General features: G+C 43.9%; 1 protein-coding gene across 2 annotated transcripts in view; it reads right to left on the bottom strand.

The window, feature by feature from the left end:
* Nucleotides 1–12,034, bottom strand: part of ano7 (anoctamin 7) — a 51,916-nt gene that overhangs the window by 8,996 nt on the left and 30,886 nt on the right. For both annotated transcript variants that reach the window (XM_035791454.2, XM_052467175.1), the window contains one exon: nucleotides 119–216. In XM_035791454.2, coding sequence (XP_035647347.1) covers nucleotides 119–216 — 98 coding nt within the window. The remainder of the gene's footprint in view (nucleotides 1–118; nucleotides 217–12,034) is intronic.

The raw sequence follows: 12,034 nt of genomic DNA, 5'->3' as shown, positions 1-12,034 counted from the left end.
CGTCATCACATTGAATTTTCGTGTTGAAATGAAATGGAAACAACGTTGATTGAAAAACAGTTTTTCCCCAAGTGTATTGAGACAAAACCGGGGGAAGCTGTAGGATTACAAGACTCACGGCATGATAAACTCCTGAATGTTGTTGATGACCTGTTTGCCCACCATGATGACCAGTAGCTCCTGGGCCAGTTCAATGAGACAGCCCCCAGCACCACACTGCAAACAACAACACACACTTACAGGTTATGCACATGGGCGCACACACACACACACACACACACACACACACACACACACACACACACACACACACACACACACACACACACACACACACACACACACACACACACACACACACACACACACACACACACACACACACACACACACACACACAGAGATAAAGACAGCAAATGTACATCCCAGCAAACAGTGAACATTGCTACAAGTCCCTTAGCATGGCAGCATCCCATACAAAACAGAACTATGAAACTCTTGAGGCCTACTTGGATATACCTGGGCACCGTACCCTGCACTGGGACATGATCTGAGCAGACACCTGCTTGTGGGTTTTATCTTTCCACTTGACATTGTGCATTGGATTTTTTTTTTGGACAACTACCAAACTTTGAACTCCACTTGGATTGACCCTTTTGGACCCACCACAGCCCCCTCCTGGCTTTCAACCGGCCTGTACTGGAAACTACATCCCCTCCAAGGTGCTTCTCTCCTGGCTATAATACTGGTAACATGGCCTGCGTTGCGTTGCTGATTTGATGGGCCCCAGCATTTAATCGCATCGAGTAAGTCACCCCTCTCTCGTTGCTGTTGTTATGTTGGCCAGTTTTGTGCCTTGGTTGTGTTATTGTGGGTCCTTGTGCTGCCTTTTAGTCTGTGGTTGGGTTCTGGCATGCTGGCTATAACTGTGGTGATCCTACAAACTGTGTGATTCAAACTAACTATCACACTATGGATTGATTGGTTTTAAACTGATTCCTCGCCAACCTTTTTTATTTCTGTGGATTTTAACTGAATACTTCCAAAGTGGCGTTGTTAGAGGAAATTATCGTTGAAATGACTAATTATGTATACATTCCAATCAGAACTGACTAGTCCAAATGCTATAATGTATTGTACATGTGAATTTTCTCTCTTGCTCCCATTCCCAATTGTATATAATGTAGTCAGGAGTTTAGTAACAATGAAGGTCTGTTCCTTAGTTCATACATTTGTACAATCTCCAGGTGGCAGGAACGGCCCATCTACAGACTGTCTAGAATGTTGATTTATACTGACTGACCATGACTTCGTGCTGATAACGCGAAGGCTCGAGAGCTAGAGGGCCCTCTACTTGTGAAATAGATAGAACGTTTAGAAAACGCTGACGTCATTTTCAGTTTATAACCTGTGGAAATATGTGTATGTGTTTAGTACTCTCTTGAATTAAACACTGTTTACCTGGCTTTTAAGACTGGTCTCGATCTACTTCATGCATAATTAATGATCTTACACCTCATTAACCTCTTACTCCTACCCGACACGCAGGCGTCCCATCTAGACATCTGGAAATGCAAATGCGCTACGCTAAATGCTAATAGCACTCGTTAAAACTCAAACGTTCATTAAAATACACATGCAGGGTACTGAATTAAAGCTACACTCGTTGTGAATCCAGCCAACAAGTCAGATTTTTAAAATGCTTTTCGGCGAAAGCATGAGAAGCTATTATCTGATAGCATGTAACACCCCAAAAGACCCGCAGGGAACGTAAACAAAATAATTAGCATAGTCGGCGCTACACAAAACGCACAAATAAAATATAAAACATTCATTACCTTTGACAATCGTCTTTGTTGGCACTCCTAAATGTCCCATAAACATCACTATTGGGTCTTTTTTTTCCGTTTAAATCGGTCCATATATAGCCTAGATATCGATCTATGAAGACTGTGTGATCAAGGACAAAAACATCGTTTTTTAACGCAACGTCATTTTTTTAAATTAAAAAAGTCGACGATAAACTTTCACAAAACACTTCGAAATACTTTTGTAATGCAACTTTAGGTATTAGTAAACGTTAATAATCTATCAAATTTATCACGAGGCGATGTATATTCTATAGCTGTACGTCTGGAAATAATGTCCGGGTAAATCTCAACCAAAATATCCTGTCGGAGACCGGAAGAAATGCGCTGCCTTGTGTCCGTTTGACCAAGAAACAAATCGTAGGCAAATGACAAGACTGTTGACATTGTGTGGAAGCTGTAGGTATTGCAACCTCGGCCCCATTTAATGTGGTTCCCATTCAACAACACGGTCAAGTGGCGCATGGATATATTTTCCCATTTTCAGTGATCAGATTTTCCTGCGCTTTTCGATGAAACGCACATTCTGTTATAGTCACAGCCGTGATTTAACCAGTTTTATAAACGTCTGAGTGTTTTCTATCCACACATACTAATCATATGCATATACTATATTCCTGGCATGAGTAGCAGGGCGCTGAAATGTTGCGCGATTTTTAACAGAATGTTCGAAAAAGTAGGGGGTAGGAGTAACAGGTTAATGAACTAGAGAGAGTGTGAATCTGATTTTGGCTTTAAAACATATTGGAATTTAGAAATTCCACTAACAGGCGTTTACCACCTTTAGAGACTAGGGTGAATGTTTCATCCCATGTAGGAGCTGCACCTACACTGAACAAATATAAACACAACGTGTCACGCCCTGACCTTAGTTATCTATGTTTTATGTATTATTTTGGTCAGGTCAGAGTGTGACGAGGGTGGGTATGTGTGTTTTTTTCCTGTCTAGGGTTTTTGTATATCTATGTTTTTTTTGTATGTCTTGGTAATGTAGGTCTGAATTGGTTCCCAATCAGAGGCAGCTGTTTATCGTTGTCTCTGATTGGGGATCCTATTTAGGTTGCCATTTTCCATTTTTGGTGGTCTTTCTTTATTAAAGGAAGTATCTATTCATATCACGCTGTGCCTTTGTCTCATCAATACGACGAACGTGACAACATGCAACAATTTCTATGATTTTACTGAGTTACAGTTCGTGTAAGGAATCTGTCAAGTGAAATAAATTCATTAGGCCCTAATCTATGGATTTCACATGACTGGGAATACTGATATGCATCTGTTGGTGATAGATATTTTTTTTTAAAGATAGGGGTGTGGATCAGAACCAGTTAGTATCTGGTGTGACCACCAGAACCAGTTAGTATCTGGTGTGACCACCATTTGCCTCATGCAGCACGACACATCTCCTTCACATAGAGTTGATCAGGCTGTTGATTGTGCCCTGTGAAATGTTGTCCCACTCTTCTTCAATGGCTGTGCAAAGTTGCTGGATATTGGCGGGATCTGGAACATTGTCGTACACGTCAATCCAGAGCATCCCAAACATGCTCAATTGGGGACATGTCTGGTGAGTATGCAGGCCATGGAAGAACTGGAACAATTTCAGATTCCAGGAATTGTGTACAGATCCTATACAAATGGCACGACAATGGGCCTCAGGATCTCGTTGTGGTATCAGTGCATTCAAACTGCCATTAATAAAATGCAATTGTCTCTTTAGCTTATGCCTGCTCATACCATGACTCCACCGGCCCCATGTTCACAACAGTGACATCAGCAAACCGCTCACCCACGATGCTACCATATGCTGTCTGCCATCTGACCAGTACAGTTAAAACCGGGATTCATCTGTGAAGAGCACACTGTAGACTGAAAACACTTGGTTTGTTATTTTAACTAAAACTTAACCAATCTTTGTTAAACATAAATCCCAAACTTGTTTTTGCATGGATTCCGTGACACGGTTAGCTTTTAACAGCTAGGACCACTATTTCTTGTCTCAGAATCCTGCTTAACTGGCAGGTTAAAGTCTGCTTGAAAGAGCCGCTAACCTAGCTAAGCTGCTAACGTTAGCCATCAAGCTAACAGAGTTAGTCCCAGATAAGTTTTCCAATGGAGCCTTCTTTGTCTGGAGAAGTAAATGATCGGGTCCAGCGCTGTAGGAGCTGTATCTACTATGCTTTGTTTCGGGACAAACTGGATCCGTCAGAGTTCCAATGTGTCAATTGTTTGCTTGCCGAGGATTATAGGCTTGAGGTGGCTTCCTTAATCACGCATGTAGCCAGCCTACGTAAGAAATTGGGGAAAACAGTGTGGAATGTTGACCTTTTCTACGCCGGTGGCTGGACGGCGTTCGCGCATATTGGATGCATCTCCATCTTGTCATTTGTCGTTATCCAACTGGCCAGTGTTGCTCGTAGTTCATTCACCAGTGGAGCCATCTCCTGCCGCACAGTATGGCAATCAACGATCACGAGCAAGTCGAAGACAGCGGCCTGCTGCAAAGCAGACTACACTCCCACTGAGAAAGTTATATTTTAAAACATTTTATTTCACCTTTTATTTAACCAGGTAGGCCAGTTAAGAACAAGTTCTCATTTACAACTGAGACCTGGCCAAGATAAAGCAAAGCAGAGTTACACAGAGTTACACAGTTACACAGAGTTACACATGGGATAAACAAGCATACAGTCAATAACACAATAGAAACATCTGTGTACAGTGTGTGCAAATTAAGTAATGAGGTAAGGCAATAAATAGGCCAATAGTGGTGAAGTAATTACAATTTAGCAATTTACACTGGAGTGATATATGTACAGATGAGGATGTGCAAGTAGAAATACTGGTGTGCAAAAGAGCAGAAAAACAAACATGGGGATGAGGTAGGTAATTGGTTGGATGGGCTATTTACAGATGGGCCAAGTACAGCTGCAGCGATCGATAAGCTGCTCTGAGAGCTGACGCTTAATAAAGTTAGTGAGGGAGATATCAGTCTCCAACTTCAGTGATTTTTGCAATTCAGTTCCAGTCATTGGCAGCAGAGAACTGGAAGGAAAGGATGCCAAAGTAGGTGTTGGCTTTTAGGATGACAAGTGAAATATACCTGCTGGAGCGTGTGCTACGGGTGGGTGTTGCTGTGGTGACCAGTGAGCTGAGATTAGGCAGAGCTATACCTAGCAAAGACTTGTAGAAAACGTGGACGTGGAGCCAGTGGGATTGCGACGAACATGTGGCGAGGACCAGCCAACGAGAGCATACAGGTCGCAGTGGTGGGTGGTATATGGGGCTTTGGTGACAAATCAGACGGCACTGTGATAGACTGCATCCAAATTGCTGAGTATAGTGTAGGATAGTCAGTTTTACTAGGGTATGTTTGGGAGCAGGATTGAAGGAGGCTTTGACGCGAAATAGGAAGCTGATTCTAGATTAAACTTTGGATTGGAGATGCTTAATGTGAGTCTGGAAGGAGAGTATACAGTCTAGCCAGACACCTAAGTATTTATAGTTGTCCACATATTCAGAACCGTCCAGAGGGGTGATCCTAGTTGTGCGGGCGGGTAGCGATCGGTTGAAGAGCATGCATTTAGTTTTACTAGTATTTAAGAGCAGTTGGAGGCCATGGAAGGAGTGCTGTATGGCGTTGAAGCTCGTTTGGAGGTTTGTAACACAGAATCCAAAGAAGGGCCAGATGTATACAGAATGGTGTCGTCTGCGTAGAGGTGGAGGAAAGAATCGCCAGCAGCAAAAGAGCGACATCATTGATATACACAGAGAAAAGAGTCGGCCTGAGAATTAAACCCTGTGGCACCCCCATAGAGACTGCCAGAGGTCCAGACACAGGCCCTCCGATTTGACACACTGAACTCTGTCTGGGAAGTAGATAGTGAACCAGGCAAGGCAGTCATTTGAGAAACCAAGGCCGATAAGAATATCAAGTCAAAAGCCTTGGCCAAGTCGATGAAGATGGCTGCACAGTACTGTCTTTTCTCAATGCGGTTAGTTTAGCCTTGAGGGTGGTTGGGGCACCCGTGACCAGCTGCCAGAGCTGTTGGGATTCCAAATGGTCGGTGATCTGTTTGTTCACCTGGCTTTCAAAGACTTTAGAAAGGCAGGGCAGGATGGATATTGGCCTGTAACAGTTTGAGTGAAAGAGGGAGATGACATGGCCACTTTCAATCTTTAGGAATCTCAGACGATACGAAAGAGAGGTTGAACAGACTAGTAATAGGTGTTGCAAAACGGCTGTGGATACTTTTAGAAGAGAGGGTTTGTCTAGCCCAGGATTTGTAGCGATCCAGATTTTGGTGAACATCAGCTGTCTGGATTTGGTGGAAGGAGAAGGGGGGCTTGGGCCAGTCTCAGTTGCAGAGCTGTTGGCCGGGGTTGAGCAGGGTGAAAAGCTGGCCAGCCGTAGAGCTTATTGAAATTCTTGATTATCTCTGTATCAGTGGTGACAGTGTTTCCTTCTCAGTGTTGAGCAGCTGGGAGGAAACTTTTTATTCTCCATGGACTTTAGTGTTCCAAATGCACATTTCTGTTAGGAAAGCAAAGACTAGCTTTTTCAAACTGTGTATATTGGTTCCTGACTTCCCTGAGAAGTTGTATATCACGGGGACTGTTCGATGCTAGTGCAGTACGCCACAGGGTGTTTTTGTGCTGGTCAAGGGCAAACAAGTCTGGAGTGAACCACGGGCTATATCTGTTCTTAGTTCTACATTTTTTGAAATGGGCATGCTTATTTAAGATGATGAGGAATGCACTTTTAAAGAACAACCAGGTATCCTCTACAGACGGGATGAGGTCAATATCCTTCCAGGATACCCGGGCCAGGTCGATTAGAAAGGCCTGCTCGCTGAAGTGTTTTAGGGAGCGTTCGACAGTGATGAGGGGTGGTCGTTTGACCGCAGACCCATAGCGGATGCAGGCAATGAGGCAGTGATTGCTGAGATCCTGGTTGAAAACAGCAGAGGTGTATTTGGAGGGCAAGTTGTTCAGGATGATATCTATGAGGGGCCCATGTTTACTTATTTGGGGTTGTACCTGGTAGGTTCCTTGATAATTTGTGTGAGATTGAGGGCATCTAGCTTAGATTGTAGGACGGCCGGGGTGTTAAGCATATCCTAATTTAGGTCAGCTAGCAGTACGAACTCTGACAATAGATTGGGCGCAATCAATTCACCTATGATGTCCAGGGCACAGCTGGGAGCTGGGTGTTCTATAGCATTGACAATAGTGAGGGACTTATTTCTGGAGAGATGGATATTTAAAAGTAGAAGCTCGAACTGTTTGGGCATAGACCTGGATACTATGACAGAACTCTGCATGCTATCTCTACAGTAGATAGCAATTCTGCCACCTTTAGCAGTTCTGTCATGACAGAAAATGTTGTAATTGGGGATGGAAATGTCAGAATATTTGTTGGCCTTCGTAAGCCAGGATTCAGACACGGCTAGGACATCAGGTTTGGCAGAGTGTGCTAAAGCAGTGAATTAAGCAAACTTGGGGAGGAGGCTTCTGATGTTAACATGCATGAACCCACGGCTTTTACGGTTGCAGAAGTCAATAAATGAGAGCGCCTGAGGACACACAGGGCCTGGCTTAACCTCTACATCACCAGAGGAACAGAGGGTACGGCTAAACGCTATGAGAACTGGTCGTCTAGTGCTTTAGGAACAGAGAATAAAAGGAGCAGGTTTATGGGTGTGGCAGGGTTGATTCAGGGCATAGTGTACAGACAAGGGTATGGTAGGGTGCGAGTACAGTGGGGGTAAACCTAGGCAATGAGTGACGATGAGAGAGGTTGCATCTCTGGAGGCGCCAGTTAAGCTAGGTGCGGTCTCCGCATGTGTGTGTGTCCTGTTGAACAGGACTAGGGATTCCGCAGTAAAATAAAACAATGAGAGCTGCCCTTAACAGTATACAAGGCATATTGACATTAGAGAGAGCATAAAGCAATCACAGGTGTTGATTGGGAGAGCTAAGACAACAACGGGTGAGATAACAACGGGTAAACAGCTAAGACAACAACAACGGGTAAATGGTGATGAATGGGCGGAGAGGGTCAGTTAGCTACACACAGGGCCTGAGTTCGAGGCTGGGGCCGACAGCTAATCAAACTGAAGTACCGTGTTAATGAACAGTCAAGCAGGCGTCGGCTGTGTAGCTGAGTGAACATAGGGTCCAATGAGCAGCAATAGATGAAACAGGGAGCAGTTCGGTAGTCAATCACTACGCTAGGCGAGCGGGAGACACGGCGTTCAGGAAGCTAGCAGGCCGGGGGATAGCAGATGGATCTTCACCACATCCACGATGCAGAGGCCGGTTCAGAGCACATCGGCTGAATTACGTCAGCAGATCAGCAGACCAGTCGTGATGGATCGGCGGAGCTCTGTGTCGACAAATGGTCCAGGCCAATTGGCTACAGAGGCATTGTAGTAGGTGTACTCCGTTTGCTAGCGAGGCTAACTGGTGCATGGACAAGGGCATTAGGCGCAATAGCCACTCGGTAGCAGCTAGCTAGCTGCGAAGATCCGGTGTAATGGTCCAGAGCTTGCTGCAGGAATCCGGTGATGTAGTGGGGGAAAAAGGCAGTCCGATATTCTCAGGGCTGATATCGCGCTGTGCAGACTGGCAGGTGTTATCCGGGCTATCTGGGCTAAAGCGGCTGGTGTCCGAGCTAAAGGTAAAGACCGCTATTTTTGGCTAACAATGACTAAATAGCTAGCAGCTAATTAGTTGGCTAGCTTCTGATGGAGGTTCCAAGGTCTAAAAGACAAGACAAGGTCTAAAAAAAATAGCAGATCTGTACCACATTGGGTGAGGCAGGTTGCAGGAAGGTATAATTAATTTGAAAATGGAAAAAAAGAGATGTATACAAAAAAACGAAAAAGACTGAATATATTTACATGGGACAAAAACAAACATCTTACTGCTGCGCCATCTTGGATATAGACAAAATTGCTCAAAGTAGCCCACGTTAACATATGTAGTTAAGAAACAAGGTTCATTAAATTAATAATAACAGATGGCATTCATATTCTGACAATATCTGAAACTCACTTAGACAATACCTTTGATGATACAGTGGTAGCAATACAAGGTTATCACATCTACAGAAAAGACAGAAATGCCAGTGGTGGAGGTGTTGCTATTTATATAAAAAACACATTCCTGTAAAGATTAGAGAGGATCTCATGTTAAATACTGTTGAAGTAATTTTGCTACAGGTTCATCTGCCTCACCTAAAGCCCATTCTTGTGGGAAGCTGCTATAGATCAAGCGCTAACGGTCAGTATCCGGATAACACGTTTGAAATACTTGATAATGTATGTGATGTCAACAGAGAGGTATATTTTCTGGGTGATTTAGATATTAACTGGCTTTCATCAAGCTGCCCACTCAAGAAAAAGCTTCAAACTGTAACCAGTGCCCGCAATCTGATACAACAGTAACTAAGATGGGGAGAAGTATGTCCATAATAAAGTGCTGCTCTACCTTCTTAACAGTACTATCAACAAGGCAGGTCCTACAGCCTCTAGTTTCGTCGCACCTGGACTACTGTTCATTCATGTGGTCAGGTGCCACAAAGAGGGACTTTGGAAAATTGCAATTGGCTCAGAACAGGGCAGCACGGCTGGCCCTTGGATGAACACAGAGAGCAAACATGAATAATATGCATGTCAATCTCTTCTGGCTCAAAGTAGAAGAGAGATTGACTTCATCACTACTTGTATTTGTGAGAGGTATTGACATGTTGAAAGCACCAAGCTGTCTGTTTAAACGACGAGCACACAGCTCAGACACGCATGCATACCCCACAATAATAATAATAATAAATGCCATTTAGCTGACGCTTTTATCCAAAGCGACTTACAGTCATGTGTGCATACATTCTACGTATGGGTGGTCCCGGGAATCGAACCCACTACCCTGGCGTTACAAGCGCCATGCTCTACCAACTGAGCCACAGAAGGACCACAAGACATGCCACCAGAGGTCTCTTCAAAGTCCAGAACAGACTATGGGAGATGCACAGTACTACATAGTGCCATGACTACGTGGAACTCTATTCCACATTAGGTAACTTATGCAAGGAGTAGAATCAGATTTTAAAAACAGATAAAAATACACGTTATGGAACAGCAGGGACTGTGAAGCAACACAAACATAGGCACAGACACATGCATACACACACTTGATAACATATGCACTATACACACACGTACACATTCATTTTGTGTTGTAGATATGTGGTAGCAGTGTATGGGCCTGAAGGCCCACACTTAGTGTGTTGTGAATTCTGTAATGAATGTATTGTAATGTTTTAAAAATGGTATATCTGCCTTAATTTTGCAGGACCCCAGGAAGAGTAGCTGCTTCCTTGGCAGCAGCTAATGGGGATCCATAATAAATACTTCTCCAGCGTGCCAGGGGCCATCGAAGATGAGCATTTGCCCACTGAAGACGGTTACGACGCCGAACTGCAGTCAGGCCAAGACCCTGGTGAGGACGACGAGCATGCAGATGAGTTTCCTTGAGACCGTTTCTGACAGTTTGTCCAGAAATTCTTTGGTTGTGCAAACCCACAGTTTCATCAGCTGTCCAGGTGGCTGGTCTCAGACAATCCTGCAGGTGAAGAATCCGGATGTGGAGGTCCTGGGCTGGCGTATTTACACAGGATTTGCAATTGTGATGCTGGTTGGACGTACTGCCAAATTCTCTAAAATGACGTTAGTGGTGGCTTATCTTAAAGAAATGAACATCACATTCTCTGCCAACAGCTCTGTCGGCCATTCCTGCAGTCAGTATGCCAATTGCATGCTCCCTTAAAACTTGAGACATCTATGGCATTGTGTTGTGAATTTAGAGTGGCCTTTTATTTTCCCCAGCAGAAGTTGCACCTGTGTAATGATCATGCTGTTTAATCAGCTTCTTGATATGCCACACCTGTCAGATGGAAGATTATCTTGGCAAATAAGAAATGCCCACTAGCAAGGATGTAAACAAATTTGTGCACACAATTTGAGAGAAATAAGCTTTTGTGCAGACATGATATGCTTATGAAAAAAATCCTGGGGTCTTTTCTTTCAGCTTATGAAACATGGGAGAAACTTTTACATGTTGAGTTTATATTTTTGTTCAGTATATTTTGCACAGTTATTGAGGAATATATGTCTGAGCTGGACGTCCAGAGTAAGCAAATGGAGACGCTGCAGCGTATCCCGGATAGGTCCCCCTCTAAGACCTTTTCCTTTTCTACTCCACAGCCTGGATGTCGTGCCACTGCCTCTTCACCGTGTTGCCACTCTCTGACTGACAGACCAGGGCTGCTCTGCAGTGACCCCACCTTAGTGAAGTCACCTCCCCTTTCCTATCTCACCCGCTCTTCCCATCCTACTCCGACCTCCCATCCTGGCACCCACTCCCCACCCCCCTTGGAGAATAAAAGAGCAAGGCCGCTTTAGGAGGAGCCTGGCGATCCAGCTGTTGCACGATAGCAACCAAAGCCCTTGTAAGTCCGTTAATAACATTCCATAATTGGTTACTCTGAGAGTTCCTCTTACTGACATTGGTTGTGGCCCTATGGCCTTATGGTGCTAACCTTGGAAAAGTAATTCCAATTTCTTCTCCTTCCTCTATTACTAATAGAGATAGACCAAGTGGTGCAGTTCTATGCAATCTTATAGCCATACCAACTACTATATATCAATATCAACCGCCTATTGAGCATAGCTTGTTTGAGTTGGAGCTTCCATGTGACTTTAAAAATCCTCAAGGTCTTGGGTTGATGCATTTGAACATTAGGAGCTTACTTCCTAAACTGGATTACATAAAGATCTGGGCTATGCAGACAAATCCAGACATTCTGGTATTGACTGAAACTTGGATCTCAGGGAACATTCTTATCATGTGTTCAGAGCTGACAAGCAGGGTAGAGGTGGTGGAGAGGCCATTTTCATTTAAAATAATGTATCTGTTTCTTTTCTCAAATCCATTTCACATTACATTTACATTTAAGTCATTTAGCAGACGCTCTTATCCAGAGCGACTTACAAATTGGTGCATTCACCTTATGACATCCAGTGGAACAGCCACTTTACAATAGTGCATCTAAATCTTTTAAGGGGGGTGAGAAGGATTACTCTATCCTATCCTAGGTATTCCTT

This window comes from Oncorhynchus keta, chromosome 18 (assembly GCF_023373465.1).
Source record: "Oncorhynchus keta strain PuntledgeMale-10-30-2019 chromosome 18, Oket_V2, whole genome shotgun sequence".
Classification (NCBI taxonomy): domain Eukaryota; kingdom Metazoa; phylum Chordata; class Actinopteri; order Salmoniformes; family Salmonidae; genus Oncorhynchus; species Oncorhynchus keta.
Note: the sequence above shows the minus strand (reverse complement) of the source record. Positions and strands in the feature narration are given on the sequence as shown.